This window comes from Stenella coeruleoalba, assembly GCF_951394435.1.
Source record: "Stenella coeruleoalba genome assembly, chromosome: 3".
In the NCBI taxonomy this organism is placed as follows: Eukaryota; Metazoa; Chordata; class Mammalia; order Artiodactyla; family Delphinidae; genus Stenella; species Stenella coeruleoalba.
Window position 1 is genome coordinate 160,402,516 of NC_137148.1, and position 20,616 is coordinate 160,423,131.

A 20,616-nucleotide genomic window follows, 5' to 3' on the forward strand; every position below is an offset into this window, starting at 1 on the left:
CTCAGTTCCTCCCCTGCCCCATCCTACTTCCCTCATTCCCTGTCTACTGAGAGCACGCTTCCAATACGTCACATGTATCTGAATCTCCCTCTCAGGCTCTGCTTCCAGGAACCCAACCCTCCAAACATTTTCATTCTTTGGGATACCCAGTGCCCTGGGCCCTGGCTCTCCTCCTTCTCTTTTCTGAGCTAATTTCCTTCAACCAATCCTCAGGACTCAGTGTCCCCAGATGATCCTTCTGTCCCCACATCTCTCCCCACTTCTTTGTGTCCCTCCCATGGATGCAATGATTGCCAAACCCTTTTTTCTTTCTTCTCTCAATCTTCTGACCCCAACTGCCTCCTGAGCGTCTCTCCGAGACCCCCAGATCCCTCTGGAAGCCCCAAAGTAACCCCTGGTTTTCACTCTGTGTCTTCATCTTGATGAGACCACTTCCAGCAACTCGGTCACCCCAGCCAGGGACTGGCGCACCCATCAACTATCCTCTCCGTCTCCCCCATCCCAGCCATACCCAGGCAGAGGCCCTGCCCCTCATCTCTAGCCTCCAGCCCTCCTCCCTGTGGCACGTCTCACTCTGCTCAGAAGCCACATCGCCCTTCTGGCCCCTCTGCCAGGCCCCCAGCAGGAGAGTTCTATATTTTCCATTTCTAAAACAAACAAAAAACGACACATGCCCTTAAACACTCTGCTATACCCCTGCCTCTCCAGAAGGAAATAGTGCTAGACCAGGGGCTATTCTGTTCCCCCAGAGGACCCTTGCCCATGTCTGGAGGCATTTTGGGTTGTCACATCTTAAGGGAGGGCAGGTGCGTTGCCTGCATCTAGTGGATAGAGGCCAGGGATGCTGCTAAACATCCTACAGCGCACAAGACAGGACAGCCCCTCACAGCAAAGCATGATCCGGCCCCAAATGTCAACGGTGCCAAGACTGAGATGCATGTATTGTGTGACGCTGTATGTATTGCCAAGAAGGCTCTCCCAGATGTTAAGGGAAATAAATGCACAAGACCTGAGGAATGGTGCCCCTTCCCACGCCCGGCCTAGCGTCTGCGTGGGCACCATGGCTCCCCCGGGGGGAGTCACTCACCCGATCACCTCAGGGGCCAGCTCCCGCCGATTCCGGGATTCGGAGCCAGGGCCAGGCCGGTGGTAAGGGAAGACCATAGCCTGGCCGTTCTCATCCAGACGGAAGCGCAGAGAGGTGCGCAGGATGCCACTGAGCCGCTGCAGGAAGTCGGCACTGGAGCGCAGCAGCTCCTCCGGCGGCAGCAGCACAGTGAGCACCAGGACACCTCGGGCCAGCAGAGCTGGCACCTCACCCGCACAGTCCAGTCCATCCCAACCGCACTCCTCTGTGTTGCAGCCCTGGTCGCAGCGGCCGTCGGCAAAGTGGTCCGCGCAGTACTTCTCATACACCGGGCTGGGGACAGAGAGGGGCGGGGTCAAGGGAGCCTCCAGCTCCGCGGCACGCAAACACCACAGAGCACCCAGACCCTGGAGACAGCGCAAGCGCAGAGAACTGGAATGTATCCACGTGCTTGTGGAATGTATCAGGCTTTCTGCAAACACAGCCATTGCTTTGTAACTATTAATAAGTCAATAACTACTGAGAGCCACCTGTTAGGTGCTGGGCGCTACTGTAGGCTCTAAGGATATGGCCCCAACATAAATCCCTACCCACGTGGAGCTGGCATTACAGTGGGCGGAGACGGATATTAAAGGAGATGAATGAGCAGAATATACAGCATTTCGATCACACACCAATAAAGGCTAAATTTAGGTTAAATTTAAACACACACACACACACACACACACACATCTATATGGAATTAAATGCTAAGGAAAAAAATAAGGCTGGGGGTGGGTGGCCAGGGAGGAGCTCACTGAGAAGGTCATTGCTTGAGCAAAAACTTGAAGGAGGTGAGGAAGGAGCCATGTGGCTTCCTGAAGGAAAGCATTCCAGGCAGAGGGAACAGCCAGTGCAAAGGCCCTGAGGTGGGGCCAAGCCTGGGGAATCTGAAGAATGGAAGAAAGGCCAGGGTGGCTGGAGCAGAATGAGCAAGGGGGAGAGTGAGGGTGGGAATGAGGACAGGAAGATAAAAGTAAGGAAAGGGTTCCAGGCGGAGGAACACACAGAGGGTCACACAGAGCGCAGCACAGGGATGGACAGATGGAATGCATAGGACAAATAGGGCTCATGAACGGACATAGAGAATGGCAGAAGAGGGGCAGGAATAGACATGCAGGAGCATGGACAGATGGATGGGCATATAGAGGGGCAAAAAGGGTGTGTGAAGGGACAGAAGGACAGAGAGAAGAGGCACATGGATGCACAGGTGGTGCACAAAGATGGACAGATGGGGCATACAGATGGACAGACTGGCATAGAGACAGACAGATGGACAGATGAGGTCCAAGGATGGACAAGCAGGTGTGCAGACAGACAGTTGGGTGTATAGAGGGACAAAAGGAATTCATGGATGGACAGAAAGACAAACAAACAGGCCATAGGGAGGGACAGATGGAGTGCAGAAGCAGACAGAAAAACAGACAAAAGGAGCACATGGATGAACAGACAGGTGGGCACACTGACAGACAGGCAGGGAACAAGGATGGACAGACAGGGCACAGGAATGGGAAGACAGACAGACAAGTGACACATGGATGGGCAGACGGTACACCAAGAAACAGACGGGTCAAGTGAAGGCACAACCCAACAGACAGATTAAGGATTGACTGACAGACCAAGGCAAACGGATGGGCCGATAGAGAGGCAGGGCCCATGGATGGTCAGATGTGACACATGGACAGACAAGACACAGAGTGAGGACCGGCTCACTTGCAGGTGCGCTCCCGGCCGCCTGCGCGGCAGTCGAAGTTGTCATAGAGGCAGGCGGGCGAGCTGCAGGCGGGGTCGCAGCGGCTGTTGTTGAAGAGGAGCCAGCACTGCAACGCCGCACACTGCCGCCAGGGGTCGCTCACGCTCAGCGAGCAGTCGCCGCCATCCCAGCCGCAGCCTGGGCTGTTGCACTCCCGGTCACAGCGCTTGTCGCCGCTTTTGGCCTCGCAGGCGGCTCTCGGGCAAGACGGCTCCTCGGGGGCCTCGGGCACCGCTGCAGGTATCTCACAGCGCGGCCCAGCCCAGCCTGACGCGCACGCGCAGCGGAAGAAGGGCGCCAGCGTCTCCGGGCGGCAGGAGCCCCCGTGGAGGCAGGGGGAGGTCACGCAGCTGGCATTGGCGGCTCCCAGTGTCGACCCCCGGGAACCCCGGCAGGCGGGACCCGACAGCCCCGGGGGACAGGCGCAGCGCGGTCCACGGACCGTCTGCTGGCACGGGACGCCCACGGGGCACTGCAACTCCCAGCAGGAACGTGCCACCCGCTCGCAGCGCGGGCCGGAGAACGGCTGTGGGTTGGGTGGGGGGAAAGGAGAGAAAAAAAAAGTGCGGGGGCAGGGGATGGAGGGAGAGAAGGAGAGGAGACAGGGAGGAAGGAGGGAAAGAGAAATGGAAGGGTGGAGAAGAGGATTGAGGGTTGAAGGGGGAGAGAGAGGGGAATATGGGGGATCAGGACTTGGGAAAGGTTGGACCTCCAGTCTCCCCAGGTCTGGCTCAACCTCTCCCTCTTGCACTGGAGCCCCACCTTGCAGGTAAGCCCAGCCTTCCCCAAGAGGCCACAACTCCAAATTCCAGAGGGACACACACACACAAACACACAACCTCCAGGTAATTTCAACATTTCCCAGAAACCCCTTCCATCTTACACCTCTTCCCTGCTAAAGCCACACCCTACCATGAGGGCATGATCCCACTCCTCTCCCCGAGACGTTGACGTGAGTGTCCACCCCACCTACCGGGACACAGTGGCAAGAGAAAGTCAGAGCTCCCCCAGCGCCGGGGTTGGGGTGGCACTGGCCTCCATGCTGGCATGGCTGCGACTCACAGGGAGACAAGACGGTCTGACAGTGGGGACCTGGGCAAGCAGAAGCACGTGCATCAGCCACAATGCGGAACACAGGCAGGATCGCAGGCCAGCCCCCTCTCCCATGCTTACCTGTGAAGCCGGCATGACAAAGGCAGTGGAAGCCCCCACCTGGGTCCTGCAAGCAGTCCCGGGTATGTGCCGCATGGCAGGCACCTGGACGACACTCATTGATGTCCGCCTCACAGCGCAGGCCGGTGTATCCCGGGGGGCAGGTGCAGCGGAAGCCACCCACCAGGTCCACACAGGTACCATTGTGCAGGCACCGGGGGCCCGGGTCCAGGGGTGGGCCTGGGCCACAGTCATCCTCATTAATCTCGCAGAGCACGCCTAGGGGAAGGGGGGATGGGGAGCAGTCAGGAGCGGTCAGAAACCCAGCCTCCCGTCCTGTCCCCCAACCCTGACACTGGCCTACCCAGCGTTCCTGGAGGACACGAGCAGAGATAGCGGGCCACAAGGTCAATGCAGACGCCCCCATGCTGGCAGGGCTGGGAGGCACACTCGTCCATGTCATCCTCACAGTTGTCACTAGTGTAGCCAGCTGGACACTGCGGTGGGGGTGAGGCAGGGACCCACTCAGCCCAGAGAGACACAGATACTCGCCATGAAGATACAGAGACTCCCAGTGCAAAAGGACATGCCCAGTGTGCAGAAACACACACACACCCAGTACATGGAAACACACCCAGACATGGAAGGACACGCAGGCACAAGGGCTACAGATACACTCAGTGCAAAGGGACACACACAATACAAATGCACAAGACAGACCCACAGGAGAAACACCCAGATACCCAGATACACACAAGACACACACAACCAGAGATGCACATTCAGACACTGGTACATGCATTCATACCCAAAGAGACACCATGCACAGAGACACACATAGAGATGTCCAAGAAACAACCAAAGACAGAAGTACACCCAGACAGAGACACCCTAAGATCTACCCAGAATGACACCCACAAAGATATACCCAGAGTCACAAAAGCAAAAACGCAGACATGCCTAGAGAGAGACACCACACCAGGCTATAGACACACAGAGATGTGTAGCCAGACCCACCCAGGAGTGACTAGCTCCCCTGTCCCCTCCACTGGGCACTCCTTACCTCGCACACATAACCTCCCATGTAGCCTCGGCAGGTGCCCCCATGCTGGCAGGGCTGAGCCAAGCAGGGGTCCACCTCCTGCTCACAGTGACTGCCTGTGTGGCCCTCTGGGCACACGCAGTAGTGGGAGCTGTCCTTGTCCACGCACTGCCCACCAGCCTGACACAGCTGCTCCAGAGGCACCCCTGGACAGAGGAGAGCAGCATCAGGCAGGCTCCCTCCTCCCGGCCCACATCACACACAGCACCACCCAACACCCCCAACTAGCTTCAGTCACCAAGGTCTCACCCACACTCTGTCAGGTTGTCACACATCCCCTGAAACTGACATGCACACACCTTCGAAGCTCACGCCAGCTCGGTCACACACAGCGTTGCAGACATCCTGGTTGTCTCATGGTGATACACATACGCACCGTCCTTGTCCTGGCCAGCTGTCACAGAGTCACATATCCCCACCATGTCTACGTGCTCTGTCGCACTCTCATTCGGCTCACACTAGCAGGAAGTATGTGCATACACACCCTCCCAAGCCCCCCAAACCCAGTCACGCGCACCCCCTCACCGATTTGGGCTGCAGCCTCTCTGCAGGGTAGACTCTGGATGTCGCAGAGGCGGCCGCTCCATCCCGAGGGGCAAAGGCAGTAGAAAGAGGCCCCGGTCCGGGCACAGTGGCCCCCATTCTGACAAGGTGTGCGGCTGCACCAGTCTACCAGCGTCTGGAAAGGAAGGCCGCGGTGTCTGCTCTTGGGGACCCTTGAAAACGGACCCAGCTTCTCCTCCAGAGTCCTGGGCAGGCTCCAGAATACCTCTCCAGATTCCTCCCCCAGGATCCAGGCAGGCTTCCCAATCAGAGTACCCAGCAGGCCCCTCCCTCAGACTATCCTTCTAGACTCTCCCCCAAGACTCCAGTGACCCCGCCCACCTGGCACTGCGTGCCGGTGAAGCCTTCAGGGCAGGCACAGCGGAAGCCGGGGTGAGCGGCAGTGCAGACGCCCCCGTGCAAGCAGGGTCGCGAGAGGCAAGGGTCGGCCTCGTGTTGGCAGTGTGTGCCAGTGTAGCCCAGGCGGCACAGGCAGCTGAACGAGTTCACACCATCCACGCAGGTCCCACCATTGAAGCAGGAGCTGGAGGGAAAGGAGGGGCGCGTCGGGCCCCGCCCCCTCAAAGGCCCCACCCTCCCCCATGGGCCCCTTCTAGCTTTGAGTGGGTGAAACCCCTACCCCAAGGAGAAGCTGCAGTCCCAGCAGAGGCCCCTCCCCGTCCTGTCCCTTAGCCCCGATATACCAGGTACTTCTGGGCTACGTGGAAGCCACGTGGAGACCCCACCCTGGTCTGGCCTGGCTCCCTCAGGGACCAGGGTACCTAAGGTGACCTCCCAACAGAGGGCCTGCCCCTTCCCGGACACGAACCCATCAGGCATCAGAGTCCTGAGGTGGGTGCCAAGCCGAGGACTCCCCTTGTCCCCACTCCTCAGGTCCCACTCCCCATCCGATGCCAGGGCCCCTGACTCCCAGGACAGGCCCCACCCACCTGGGGCTGCAGTCAGGTAGGTCCTGCTCGCAGAGGAAGCCTCCATAACCCGGCGGGCAGGTGCAGGTGAAGGAGGCCACGTGGTCTGTGCAGGTGCCTGGGCCGCAGGGGCTGCTCAGACACTCATCCACATCTCGGGCGCAGCGGGGCCCAGCAAAGCCAGGTAGGCAGGAGCAGGAAAAGGAGCCCACTCCATCCTGACATGAGCCACCATTCAGGCAGGGGTCTACGATCAGAAAGGAGGAGGTCTGGTCACACAGCTCGCCCCCTGTCAGTCCAGCCTGACCTGGCCATGTCTTGTGCAGAGGGGAATTAGGAGAAGACCAGGCTTAATTGGGAGGGGCACATTTGGCCAGGGGGATCAAACTCCGTCCCCTCTGTGGCCTCACCCCCTCCCTTATCTGGAAACCTCGCCTATGTGGCAGGGGAGAGGGGTTGGAGAAGCCAAAAAAAGGTCCCTTTGAGCTGCCAAGTACTAGTTGTGTCTGCTTAAGTCCCGGGCTCAGCACAGGAGGTGTCCTCCAGGCCTGGGCTAGCCAGTAAAGTGGCCACTGACCACATGTGGCTCTTGAGCCCTTGACATGTGGCTGGTCCAATTTGAGACGTACTGTAAGCATAAAACAGACACCAGATTTCAGATTGTGAAGACTCAGTATGAAAAACAAAAGAATGTAAAATATCTCAATAATTTTAAATTGATTATACTGAAGTGATAATATTTTTATGTTATTAGGTTAAATAAACCTGTTTTTGTTTGTTTTGTTTACTTTTTAATGTGGCTATTAGAAAAAATTTAATTCATATGTGGCTTGCGTTATTTGTCCATTGAACAGTGCTCCTGGAGACTCACTAGGGGCCTGTTATCTCATACTTCACACACAATCCTAACTTGCTTGCTGCCAGAGGCAATCTATATAGGCTTCAGAGTCCTCTCCCAGCTCATCCCTCTACTTGCTGCATGACCTTGGGCAAGTCACTTAACCTCTCTCAGTTTTCATGAGCAAAATGGGGAAAGTAAGATAACTGTGGAGATGAAATGAAAACACAGTGCTAGGCACATGCAGGGGCTTGATGAACCTGTTCCCTAGGTCAGCACCCCCCACCAAGAGCTCCCCTGAACTCACTGGGGTCACAGTCATCGATGTCCTGATCACAGGAAGAGCCACTATAGCCCTCGTGGCAGGTACAGCTGAAACTCCCTGCCAGGTTGGCGCAGGTACCATGGGGACCACAGGGTGAGGGGCCAGCACATTCATCCACGTCCTGCTGACATCGTGAGCCTGGGGGTGGGGAGTAAAATAACACAGCGGGTTAGAAGGCGCAGGGTAGGGTCTGAGGGTACCTGGCTCTCAGGAAGAACCTGAAGCCTGAGCTGGACAAAGGCAAGAACAGTTTGCCTCTGGGCATTTTGCACACACTGTTCCAGAACTGCCTTCTCCTTGTTTCAGAGGGTGGTGAATGCATTCTGTGACTGAGGTCTGCTCCTCCAGGCTGTCCCCAAAACTCTCAGCCTGATTCCTAGCTTCCCCAACCCCGTAGCCCTTCCTCTTCTTCTGAACTGACCACATCGGCTGCAAGTGTCTGTGTCTAGCTCTGTTTCTTCTCAGAAGGAAGCTCCCGTAAAAGGCAGGACCAGGAGTGACTCCCTCTCTGGGTCCCCAGCATCACCCCGTATGGGGCAGGTTGCAAAGGAGATGAGGGAGAGGAAGAGGAAGAAGCAGCTGATATACCTTGCCAACCAGGGGGGCAGGAGCAGACAGCCGGCTGGCCAGGGGCAGACTCACAGTAGCCCCCATGTTCACAGGGATTTGGGGTGCAGGGGGACAGCAGCTCACACTGACGGCCTGTAGTGGGCAGGCAGAGTGAGACAGTCTTGAGAGATTCCATTTTCCCATCTCCCCCCAAGGTCCCCACCTTGATACCCACTTCCCAAGCTCCTGGGTAGGGATGGGAGAGGAAAAAAAGTGGGGGGGGGGTATTAATGCAGAGAAGGAAGGAAGAATGGAACAGAAGGGAAATGAGAAGGAAAAAGGCAGCCCTGGGGAGGGAAAGTGGGGACACGCACCCTGGACACCAGGGGGACAGGTACAGCGGAAGCCCGTTCCATCACTGGTGCAGGTGCCGCCTGCCCAGCAGGGATGGGATTCACAGGCATCTCGAGCGAGGCTCTGACTGCACTGAGGGCCACTCCAGCCAAGCTCACACACGCAGCGGAACCTGAAGGGCGAGGCAGTCAGGGCTGGCAGGAGGGCAGGGAAGCAGTGGGGATCAAGGGTTGGGGAGAGGCCTCACCCTCCAGGCGCGTCGTGGCAGACGCCATGACTGCAGGGTTCTTGGGCGCAGGGATGGCTTGGGGGAAGACAGAGCGGGGGCAGGGAGCCAGGTGGGCAGAGGCATTGGAAGCCATTTTCACCATCCACGCAGGAGCCCCCCTCACCGCATGGGCTGGACGCACACTCGTTGATCTCCACGTTGCAGAGAGGCCCTGGGGAGCAGGCAGACAACCTCGTCCCAGAACGAGGATAGCCGAGCCTACCGGGGAGGGACAACCTTGCCCCATTTAGCAGAGCCACACCCTTGAACAAGGACAATCTCATTTGCTTCACAACACATCATCTCTTGTGCAAATTAGGATACCCACCTCCTCAACCCAGAGATACCTTGCTCCAAATCATCCTTGCCTTGTCCCCAAACTTATATGAAATCACTTTCATTTCCACCAAGGGTTACCCTGGCCCCACTCAGAAACACCTCAATCCCTGAGTCTGAACACCTTCCTGTATGTTCCAGGATAATCTTGAGCTAATATGGGGACAACACGCCAATGAGAGAAAGCACTGTCTCAGGGCAAAGCGTGGACAACCTCGTTGGACCAGAGTGTGCAAAGAGAGGGGCGAAACCTGGCCAAGAAAGATGGGTGATTTCACCCTCACCCTATAAAGACCTCCATTCCGCGTCAGCCACTTGCCCACCTGTGAAGCCAGGCTGGCAGACACAGTCATAGCGGTTGATGCTGTCCCGGCAGATTCCAAAGGTGCAGGGGTTGCTAGCGCAGTCATCAATGTTCACCTCGCAGTTCACACCTGGGGAAGGGCAACATGACAGGGATTGCCACCACTGTGCCCTACCAGGAGCACCATTCCCGAACCCTCTGTGTCCTACCAGATGTACCGTTTCTGCCCCAGCCCAGCCCCCGGCCCCACCTGTGGTGCCGGGAGGGCAGCGGCAGAGGTATTTGTCCACCAGGTCTAGGCATTTGCCACCGTGGCGGCAGGGTTGGCTTCGGCACTCGTCCACCTGGCTTTCACAGCGCGTGCCGGTGTAGCCCGGGGCACAGGCGCACGAGAAACTGGCGATGCCATCCACACAGCGCCCATGGTGGCAAGGGTCTGGCGAGCAGTCATCCACGTTGTGCTCACACACCGTGCCCTCGAAGCCTGCGGGGACAGAGGGTCAGGCTCCGCCCACTGGCCAAGGTCCTGCCCACAGCCGTGGCTTCTGCCCAACTCTGGCTCAGCTCTACCTCAGGCCCGGCCCATCGAGCCAACAGGAGGCGGGCTCAGTTCAGGCCCTGCCCCTGAATGTAGCTCCATTCCATCCAGCTACACGCTCCAAGCCTCGTCCCTGCCCAGGACCCTACCGCAGTTAAATCCCACCCCTAGCGTGATCCTGCTTCCAATCCTTACACTATCAGCCCTGATTTGCCTCGCCCTCCCCTGGAAATGGGGACACATGGGAGGTGCCTGGGGATGTAGGGGGTCGGACCCCACCCCTCCAGTTAAGTGCACACCTATCCTGCTAGACCCTTTGGCCTCACCCCCAGCCTTACCTCTGCTTGTGTCCATCATTGGCTCCGCCTCCTGGCTCTTTCATTGGCCCTGCTGAGGTCCTGCCTTGCTGCAGCCCTGCCCCCAACTTTTCCCCAAGGTAATTATTGGCCCTTTCCCCCACTAGCCCCGCCTCCAGACTCTTGCCAACTCGTCACTGGCCCTCCCTCACCCTCTGCGCAGCGGCACTCATAGCCATCCGGCTGGTCCACGCACTTGGCTCCATTCCGGCAGGGTGTGCTGGCGCATTCATCCACGTCCAGCTGACACATAGCCCCGCTGAAGCCTGGAGTGGGGGGTGTGGGAGGAACAGAGGGCCAGACAGGGTCAGAGCAGTCACCCCTCACCAGAGCTGCCTTGTTTGGGTGGGGAGTCCATTTACTTAGTTTTAAATTAATTCCAATGTTTTTCATAAGGTGGTTTCTGTTATGATAGGTAACCACTAACATGGTCTTATAAGCTCCCATCCTGGAGCCTTTGCCCCTTCAGAGACTCGTCTTTTTCAGGTTCCCTGGCCCAGAGTCCTCACCCGAGGGGCAGGTGCAGCTGAAGCCATTGACTCTGTCCTTGCAGACTCCGCCGTTGACACACGGGCTGCTCTGACACTCGTCCATGTCCACCTCACAATAAGTGCCTGTGAAGCCTGGGGGTAGAGGGAAGGGGATTAGGGCAATGGGGGTTAGCTTCCGGTCTGAAGGGAGAGCAACGGGGGACGTACCCCCTTCCCACTTAACACACAGTTCCCCTGAGCCTTGGCCTTGCTGCCTCCCAACCCTAGATTCAGTTTTTAGACTCAGGCTGGACCTTCATTCAGCTGTGGCCCCAACTGGTTCAAGGCTTATGAGACTCCGTATGGGCCTTGCCTTCAGACCAGCCCTTGCCCTCTCCAGTCCTCAGACTCTGTCTTGTCCCTAGGTCCCAGCCTCAGGGCCCACCACAGCCTTGTGCCCAGCCTCAATCCCATCCCCGGCATCAGTGCATTTCTGTCTGCAGGCTCCGCCTTGATCACTCCAGACCGTGGTCCTGCCCTCATGTCATTGCCACCCCATAGTGTCCAGACTCCACTCCCAGCCCATCTGAGGTTCCACCGACTCCACTTGACCATGCCTGCAACCTTGCACAAGATCCTGCTCTGGCTCCGCCTCCACCTCATCCCAGGCTTCAGCCTCACAGTCCCAGCTCCCTCCCCTCACCGCCCCCCCCCAGCCTGAGGCTTTTCTCACCCCGCCTCCCCACCTCAGGCCCCGCACCAGCCCCGCCCACCACACACCTGCCATGCAGATGCAGGTAAACTGGCCTATACGGTCAAGGCACGTGGCCTGGTTGCGGCAGGGGCCGGAGAGGCACTCGTTGACATCGGTCTCGCAACGCGGACCAGTGTAGCCACGGCCGCACTGGCACAGGAATGAGCCCTGTGTGTTCACGCACCGGCCCAGGTGCTCACAAGGGTTGGCACCTGCAGGAGGAGTCACAGAGGGTGTAGGTGTGGCCAGCTGACCACTGCCTCTCCCCTCCTTCCCTACTCTCAGACAGCGCCCCCTCACCAATGGAACACTCATCCACATCCTGGTCACACGCCCCGCCTGTGAAGCCAGGTGGACAGGTGCAGATGGCCCTGCCGTTCACCGGGTTCGTGTCGCAGATAGCATCCTCGTGACAGGGGTTGCTGACGCAGGCGTCATCCAGATGACACAGAAGTCCTGGGAAGAAGTAGGTAGAGGTCAAGGGCAGATATGCCCCCCAGCTCTGCCCAAAGCTCCCACACCCCCAAATATGGTTTTGTGTTTTGTTTTTACTAACCAGCATTGTATTTAGTAGCTATTTCTCCCCAATCATTTATTGTGAAAAGTTCAAACATACAGAAAGTTTATTCATATACCCACCACCTAGATTCAACTATTGTAAGCTTTATCTATCTTTTGTTCTGAACCATTTGAAGTTGGAAGCAACCACATATTGTTTGTTTGTTTGTTTGTTTGCGGTATGCAGGCCTCTCACTGTTGTGGCCTCTCCCATTGCGGAGCACAGGCTCCAGACGCACAGGCTCAGCGGCCATGGCTCACGGGCCCAGCCGCTCCGCGGCATGTGGGATCTTCCCGGACCGGGGCACGAACCCGCGTCCCCTGCATCGGCAGGCGGACTCTCAACCACTGCGCCACCGGGGAAGCCCCACATATTGTTTTTAAATCTACTGATTCTTTTTCTGATTATAAAAGGGTCCTACCATCAAGTCTTTGCTTCTGCAGTACCCTCTGTCTGACATACCCTTCCCTCCATTTCCAAGTCCCCCTCCCAAACACCTCCTCTGACCTTTGCCACTTCCCTTTGGACTTTTTCCCCTCTCTTTCTCAGTCACAGTTTAGCTCTAAATTCCCATGGTTTTTGCCCTGGACTGTTTGCCAGCCTCCTCCCAGGCCTCTCCCAGGCTTATCCTTCACCCCAAATCTAGCTTCCAGCATAATCATTCTAATACTCAAGTCAGACTCCATCCTTGCCTCTACTCAAGAACCATCAATGGCTCCCTGCTGCCTACAGGGAAAACAGCCACTCACCAGTTTTGCCCATGGGGCAGGCACAGTAGAAGGAGGCCACACGGTCATGGCAGGTGGCCCCATGGAAGCACACGGCCGTGGCACAGTCATCAATATTCTGACTGCAGCTCTCGCCTGTCCAGCCATTGACACACACACAGCTGTGGCCACCCAGCGTGTTGAAGCAAGTACCCCCATTGTGGCAAGCGTTGGGCTGGAGCTGACACTCGTCCACGTCCTCCGTACAGAATTGGCCTGTGGCACACAGATGCACCAGTCTAGTCACCTGGTGCATGCCGACCCAAGGTCTTCCCTCTAGTCCCACTGCTCACCTGTCCACTCAGGAGGGCACTGGCAGTTGTAGGTGTTGACACCGTCCACACACGTCCCCCCATTTAGACATCGGTGCCCTGGACAGTCGTCCACATTCACTTCACAGTTCTGGCCCTCGAACCCTAGCATGGGAGGAGGGAGCAAGGATGGTCATTGCCAGGCTGGCCTGCTGTCCCCCCACCTCTGCTGCCTCCCTTAGGTACAGCTCCCTCACCAGGAAGGCAGGCACAGTCATAGGTGAGGTCGCCACTCTGTCTACAGGTGCCCCCGTTACGGCACGGCGAGGGGGCACAGGCCACCAAGGGGCTCTCACACAGTGGCCCTGTGTAGCCAGCTGGGCACTGGCAGCGGAAGGAGCCAGGTGTGTTGAGACAGGTGCCACCATGGCGGCAGGGTCCGCCCATCCGGCACTCATCCACGTCGCTTCGGCAGCTGCGGCCCTGGTAGCCAGGTGGGCAGGAGCAGACGTAGCGGCCATCGGACCCCACGGAGCAGCGGGCACCATGGGCACAGGGGCTGCTGAGGCAGGGGTCTGGTAGGGAGCAGTCTGGGCCTGGACGGAACCAGAAAGGGTGAGCCTGGGGCTGACCACACCCTTGCCTGCCCCGGGCTCCCTTCCAGACCCTCCCTTACCTCGGAAGCCACGGGGGCAGCGGCAGGAGAACCGGGCGGTGCCTGCCACCACCGAGCTCTGGCAGACACCATGGCCAGCACAGGGGCCGGAATGGCAGGGGTCTTCCAGCTGACACCGTTCACCCACCCAGCCTGGTGGGCACCTGTGGGCAGAAATGACCTGGTGGGGAAAGTGAGGACAGGACGGCCCCAAACACAGAGATATGCACAAGAAAGACAAGAAACACACAAGCAAACACACACGCATACTCATTCATCCATGCAACAAATATTCCCTGAGCACCTACTAAGTTCTTAGCAAGAGGAATACAGCAGCAAACACAATTAAAGTGGTCCCTACCTTCCTGATGTTCACAGCCAGGTCCGGCAAAGAGAAGATATACAAATAATGAATTAATAAACAACATGCCGGGGTGGGGCGGTGGTGAGGGCCATGAGGGCCATGAAAGATGTAGTGGGTTGAGTGGTGGCCCCAGAAAAGTTATGTCCATGTCCCAGTACCTGTGACTGTGACCTTATTTGGAAAAAGAGATGTAATTAGTGATGTAATTATATGATGGACGTCAAGATGAGGTCACCCTGGGTGATCCAGGTGGGCCCAAAATTGAGTGACAACTGTCCTTACTTACAAGTGAAAGGCAAAGGGAGATTTGAGAGAAAGAGAAGGCCGTGTGAAGAGACTGGAGGAACACCTGGAGGTTCTAGAAGCTGGAAGAGGGAGGGAAGGAAGGACTCTCCGCTAAAGCCGTTGGAGAGGCTGTGACTGCCAATACCTTGATTTCAGACTTCTGGCCTCCAGAACTGCGAGAATAAATTTCTGTTGGTTTCAACCAGTTTGTGGTAACTTGTTACAGTAGCCACAGGAAACTAAGACACAGGATAAGGAGGATAGTGATGGGGGTGGGGAAAAGGCAAATACATTTTCACAGTGAGGGAGGGAGTCATGGGGCTGTGTGGGGAAGAGTAGAGGAAACGGGAAATGCAAAGTCTCAGATTCCCAGGCACACACAGACAGACCCCAAAATATACACAGATACACAGAAGGACACACCAACACGATGTGTTGCCCTGGCAAATACTCAGATACCAACCCATAGCCTCATTCACGAATATGGACTCTCACATGGCTAGGCAGGAGAACCCCCACCAATCCTCAACTCCTTTCCTGGGGGCACATAACTACCCTTCCTTCCGTTGCGAGGAGGAGGTGGCCACCAACGCGGGTGCCCTCTTGTTGGAGGAAAGTCCTTCAGCCTGCAGCCCCCTCCAAACCCACCAAGGCAACCTTGAACGTGCGGGTAAATATGGGGGTTGGTCTTAAGACCAGAAACTTCCAGACGGTGGGGTCAGAGGGAGGGGCTTGGAGAGACAAGAGGGTCCAGGCCCGTCCCCCGACGCTACCCACCCCTCGCGCCGGTTCCTCCTCTGGCTTGTGCAGGTCGCTCGGGGCTAAACTTAAGTAGCTGACTCAGCCTTTAGCGTCACCCACAAGATCCCCTCACCCCAGCCCCCACTGAAACAAGTCGGGGCACGGCCGGGTGCAGATGGTGTAAGAAGGGGAGAACCCAGCTCCCAAGCGCCCTCTCCCAAGGCCCTCAGGCCAAGGACGGCAGCCAAGACTGCTCGCCGGGAGAGGAAGTGCTGCTCTGGGCGCCGAGAACTGCGCACCGCCCCCCGCCCACGTCAGGCAGGGCGTGGCCGCGCGGCCCCCTCCCGGCGCCCCGGGCGGGTTCCCACGCTCTGCGCCCCGCGCCCCTGCCGACCGGTCTGGCTGGTTCCAGCTTCGCCCGCGCCCCACCCAACCGCCTGTGCTTTGCGGGAGACGGGCGGGGGCAGGGGTGTGTGTGTGGCGGGGGGAGCACGGACTTGACGGGGTGGACTGGCTGGGGAGGCGAGCACTAAGAGATAGAGACAAGGGTTTGAGAGCCTACTTTGAAGGGGAGAGTTGGGGGATCCATGGAGGGGTGACAGATTGGGGCGACCCCGAAAGGACACGAGAATTTGGAACCTTGAAGGAGACTGGGGGTGGGGGGCGTGGGGAGTGCTTCCCACGGCCCAGGTCTGGGGACTGAGCTCTCTCCACTCCGGGCGATCCGGGCTCCGGGCCGCCGCGTGGGCCGGTGATTCACCTGTCGAGGGGCGGGGCAGCCGCGGGCGCATTCACCTGTCGGCAGCATTCCAGGCGCGGAGCTCCAAACGCAGGCGCCCGGCCACGCGGCTCCGCCTCCCAGATGAGTAGCTCTGGGTAAGGTCCCACTTTACCCCCGACTCCCACCGTCCCAACCCGAGGAACCCGCTCAACCAGGCTAAGACCCCCACCCAGGTGAGCCACAGTTGTGCTCCAAAGTGCGTGTGTAACTTCAAAGGGGCTCTAACGTCAACCCAGACCACCCAGCTTGGACCTGGCACACATGTTGCTGAATAAATGGATACATTAATGAATCGATCAACAGCTAGTGGGTGAGCTGCTTTTACTAATGATAATATTATAGAAAGGAACCAAGCATTTCCCCATAACCTTGAGAGGTTCCACCTTATGGCACCTATTTCCTGTGTCCCTACCATTATTAATAATGATAATCCCATTTATTAAGCATTTACTGAATGCCCAACACTATGCTGATTGCACCATAGGAAGGGTCTCAATCTTTACAGTCAGCCCCATAAAGGAGGGAACTATTATTGCCCCATTTTCCAGATGCAAAAACTAAGGCACAGAGAGCTCAAAGCACTTGCTTTGAGGCCAGAATTCAAACTGAGTTCCGTCTGCCTCTGCTCAGCAATATCCCAGGCCCGGCCCTGCCCTGCTCCCGCAATCCTCTGTCTTTCCTTGCATTATCCAACATTGCATTTTGGGGGCCCCTTCTGGTCACAAGCCAAGGAGAAGCACCCTGTGTCACAGATCAGTGAGGTTGAGGGAGGGGAAGTGACTCACTCAAGGTCACACAGCAAGAAAGTGGCAGATCAGGGCTCTTGTGTCCCCACCACTAAATCTTGAGATGTGGGAATGTGCAGATGCTGTACCCACTACTACCAAGCCACTGTCACTAGTGCCTGAAAATTTGTTGATTGAGTAACTACCTGTCCATCAGGGGATTTACACAAGACCTCAGGCAGCAGAGAATTCTGTGAAGTTGGCGTTGATGGGCCCTTTTTTTTTTTTTTTTTTTTTTTTTTTCTAGATGGGCCCATTTTTAAGACTGGGACACTGGGGCTTAAAGAGTTTTAAGTCTCAGGCCATCGGCAACATGATATGGGATTTGAACCCAGGCCAGGCAGACTCCAGAGCCTCTGCTCCTAACTCTGCTGCATTCAGTGGGGAAACAAGGGGTTGCCCAAGCCATACACATGTAGGAAGTGGTAGAAGCCTCTGTGATGAACACAGAGGCAGGGGGAGAAGACAGACCGCCTCCCCGGACAGGGCCCACTCATGGCTCAGAGCCAGGCACTCACAGGCAGGCAGCCTCCCGGGAGGGCAGCTGGGTGCAGCGACCTCCATTCGCACACGGGCTTCCATCCAGGCAAGAGGGCGCTGGGTAGGGGTGAAGGAAGGTGGGGGTGTCAGGAAGGCACCCAGGAACCCCAGCCCAGAGTGAGACTCCCTCCTTTCCTCCCCCAGGCAACAGCTGCGCCAGGCTGGGGGCGTCTCTGCGAGTGCTGGGAGCCCCCCATCCACAGTTCCCACGGCCCCCCACCCTGGCCCCAGCTGTTAGGGCTGCAGCTGTCCCTGCCAGCTCGAGCCCTGGGAACCACAAGGCAGGGGTGGGCAGGAGGAGGGGCCGACTTATGCCAGATGTGGGCGCTCAGAAGCTGCCAGAATGCGGGGGGGGGGGGGTGCTAAGGCAGGAAGTGAGGGTGCTGCTGAGTGTTGAAGGGAGGTCTGGGACTGTGTGCCCAGATCCTGGGGTTGTGGAGGGGGCAGTGGCGGGGAGTCCTAGGGGCATATGGGTCTTCCTTCCGCTGATGTTGGGCATCTACTCCAGCTGGGCAGGCCTGTGTGCTAGGTCTGGGGAGAGATGCCAAGGCATGTACTCCATGTGCCTCCAGCATTGGGTGTTGCAGGGATAGGGTTTGTATTGAAGGGAGGGGCAGCCGGCACAAGATGTGGGCTGCCCTGTCCAGTGTCGCCATCCCTGAGGGCTGTGTCCCTCTGGGGTGTGGCACAGTCGAACTGTCCTGTCAGATGGGTCAGGGGCGTGGCGGGGTGTGAGCTAGTGGAGAATTGTGTGTGCCAGCAGGTGTGGGGCTGCTGTGTGCATGTGTGCCTGTGTGTGCATGTATGAGAGAGAGAGAGAGAAAGGGAGAGGAAGAGGAAAATTAGAAAAACAGAGACAGACATAAAAGAGGAAACTAGGAGCAGGCAGGCAGAGAGAAGGAGATAGAGATGGACAGAGACAGATTAAAAAGGGAGATAGAGATGGACAGAGACAGATAAAAAGGGAGAGATAGAACAAATTAAGCTGGACATGGGAATGCACCAAACAGGGCTTCTGTCCCCTTCCTCAAGGGACAAGCAGACAGGACACTATTACCCGGACAGGAGCCCGTGGGTGTTTGCGAACTCACACTGGGGGCCACATGACACAAGCCGTGGGCCCTGCTGAGCTGTGGGCCCTGTGAGCCACATGTGTGTTTGCGTGACCTGCATGGATGTAGAGGATTATAGACTGAAACTTTTTGTGTGTCCATGTATGTGAACTATGTATCTGGGTATATAGCTGTGTGTCTGTGTGTGACCTCTGTGTGCCTGGGTGTGTCTGTGTATGGGTTGGATGTGCCCGTCTGTCTGCATGTGTGAGCTGGGTGTAGGCATGTCCTTCCATCTATGTGCATCTGAGTGTGTGCAGGCAGTGTGTGTGAGGTCTTGGGCTGGTGGTGCAGGGTATGTGTGAACATGTGTCACTGTATGTGCATGCGAGTGTGAACCCATGTGAGCTGTGTATGTCTGTGCCTTGTGTGAGCTGGGTGTATTCCTCTGCAGGTGTACTCTGTGCGTGTGTGCGCACGCGCACGTCCGCATCTCTGCATGTGCGACCCAAGACTGTGTGTCCTGTGAATGTGTGACAGGCCATGTGGGTGTGCGCTGGCCTCGCGGGGGCGGCTGCTCCTGCCTGGTCCTGCCCCATCGACCCCGGGGCTGAGCTGGGGAGGCCCATTTCCTCCCGCAGCCCCCACCCCTCCCAGTGCTGAGCCCCACGTCAGGGTCCAGAGACCCAGGGCCAGGGCTACTCGGCCCGCATCCCTTCCCTGCCGGCCAGGCCTCCCTTTACGGGGTGCACCCCTGCAGCCCCGGCCCGGGCCCCGCCGCTGTCCCGCTTTGTCTGGCAAAGAAAGCGCGAGGCTGGCCGGGGGGAGGGGGTGTCTAGACGGCGCGGCCATTGTCCCGGGCGGGGGAGGGGAGAGTGGGGAGGGGGAGGGGCGGGGTCCCCCGGCAGGCTGGGTAGGGGCTCGGGCTGCGGGAAGGGGGCGCCCCCTGCCCTCCCCTCCCTTCCCAAGGCGGGGACGGGGTCCCGGGGCCGTCTGGTCCTGGCAGCCAGGGGCGGGAGCGGGGCCGCGGGCGGGGGAAGGGGCGCGGGCGCAGCTCTGGCTCCAGCTCCAGCTCTGGGTCCGGGTCCGGGTCTTGCCGCGCTCCGGCCTGGGAAGTTTTCTCCGAGTTTAGAGCTCCGAGAACTTCGCGCCACCTCCCCGCCCCCCGCCCGGCCAGCCCTGCTCGGAGTAGGGTGGGGGGCTTTTGTGTGAGGGGTCCCCGACGTGGGGGTACTTGGGTTCCAATCGTGACCTTCCCAGGACTCCAGACGGGCGTAGGTTGTGAGAGAGCCCCAGATTCTTGGTTACCCACGCCCCCGCACCACCACCCCCCGCGCCAATCTTGATCCCCGCACCTCGAGCTCCCAGTCCTGGGCTCCTGTGTCCCTTCATTCCCAGCTCAGATCTCCCCTGGGCCCCAGTTCCTCGGGCTTCTGGGGTCCTGCCTCGCCCCCACTCCCAATTCTGGGTCCCTGACCCCCGGGACTGCCACACAGTCCCCGGGCTCCTGCGCTCCCTGTCTCTGCTCTCTGGTCCTTGGTTCCCAGGCCCGCCAGCCCCAGTCTCGGGGAGGCCTGGCACTCCGTTCTTACCCTTCCCCCACCCACTCACCCCATCCCGCCCGCCAGGTCCCGGCCCCTCACCTGCAGCCCCCGGCCCCGCTAGCAGTAGCAATAAGGGCAGCGTCCGCACGGACGGCAGGGGTGGCGGCGGCGACATCAGGCGACGGCGGCGGCGGCCCCGGGGCCCCGGCCCCATGGCGGCCGGCCGCGACCCTTCCTCCTCCCTCCTCCCTCCTCCCTCCTTCCCTGGGCTCCTGGCGCGTCCGGGGCCAGCCTCCGCGCCGCCAACTTCGCTGAAGTGAGACTGCCGGACAGCCCCGCCCCCAGCCCTGGGCGGCTCGCTCCGCCCCGGGGCCAGCCCTGAGCTCCCCCGCCCCCGGCCTGGCCTCCCGGGGTCCCTGCCCACCCTCCACCCACACAGCCTGGGACCCGAAGACCCTCTTGGAAACTGAGGCCAGCTCTGCGGTGAGACGCGGGCCCAAACAGCGTGACAGACACACCCAGCCTCCTGAACATCACCCCTGCTCCCCAACACCCATCCAGAGCGGGAGACACACACAGAGCCAAGACGCAAACA

At 58.5% G+C, this 20,616-nt stretch overlaps 1 protein-coding gene across 2 annotated transcripts in view; it reads right to left on the reverse strand.

Annotated features, from left to right (window-relative positions):
- The window catches only part of NOTCH3 (notch receptor 3), a 34,224-nt gene extending 13,946 nt beyond the window's left edge, over window positions 1-20,278 (reverse strand). For both annotated transcript variants that reach the window (XM_079918842.1, XM_079918841.1), the window contains exons 1-25: window positions 20,121-20,278; window positions 17,404-17,482; window positions 13,951-14,093; window positions 13,532-13,870; window positions 13,317-13,439; window positions 13,006-13,239; window positions 11,998-12,153; window positions 11,724-11,909; window positions 10,983-11,096; window positions 10,626-10,739; window positions 9,830-10,063; window positions 9,599-9,709; window positions 8,919-9,111; window positions 8,692-8,843; window positions 8,357-8,470; window positions 7,751-7,906; window positions 6,627-6,852; window positions 6,019-6,220; window positions 5,659-5,812; window positions 5,095-5,279; window positions 4,396-4,528; window positions 4,053-4,310; window positions 3,853-3,971; window positions 2,840-3,405; window positions 1,088-1,420 (exon numbers count right to left, since the gene is read on the reverse strand). In XM_079918842.1, the coding sequence (XP_079774968.1) occupies window positions 1,088-1,420; window positions 2,840-3,405; window positions 3,853-3,971; window positions 4,053-4,310; window positions 4,396-4,528; window positions 5,095-5,279; window positions 5,659-5,812; window positions 6,019-6,220; window positions 6,627-6,852; window positions 7,751-7,906; window positions 8,357-8,470; window positions 8,692-8,843; window positions 8,919-9,111; window positions 9,599-9,709; window positions 9,830-10,063; window positions 10,626-10,739; window positions 10,983-11,096; window positions 11,724-11,909; window positions 11,998-12,153; window positions 13,006-13,239; window positions 13,317-13,439; window positions 13,532-13,870; window positions 13,951-14,093; window positions 17,404-17,482; window positions 20,121-20,235 (4,739 nt within the window). In that variant the 5' untranslated portion in view covers window positions 20,236-20,278. The remainder of the gene's footprint in view (window positions 1-1,087; window positions 1,421-2,839; window positions 3,406-3,852; window positions 3,972-4,052; window positions 4,311-4,395; window positions 4,529-5,094; window positions 5,280-5,658; window positions 5,813-6,018; window positions 6,221-6,626; window positions 6,853-7,750; window positions 7,907-8,356; window positions 8,471-8,691; window positions 8,844-8,918; window positions 9,112-9,598; window positions 9,710-9,829; window positions 10,064-10,625; window positions 10,740-10,982; window positions 11,097-11,723; window positions 11,910-11,997; window positions 12,154-13,005; window positions 13,240-13,316; window positions 13,440-13,531; window positions 13,871-13,950; window positions 14,094-17,403; window positions 17,483-20,120) is intronic.
- Between the last annotated feature and the right edge of the window lie 338 nt (window positions 20,279-20,616).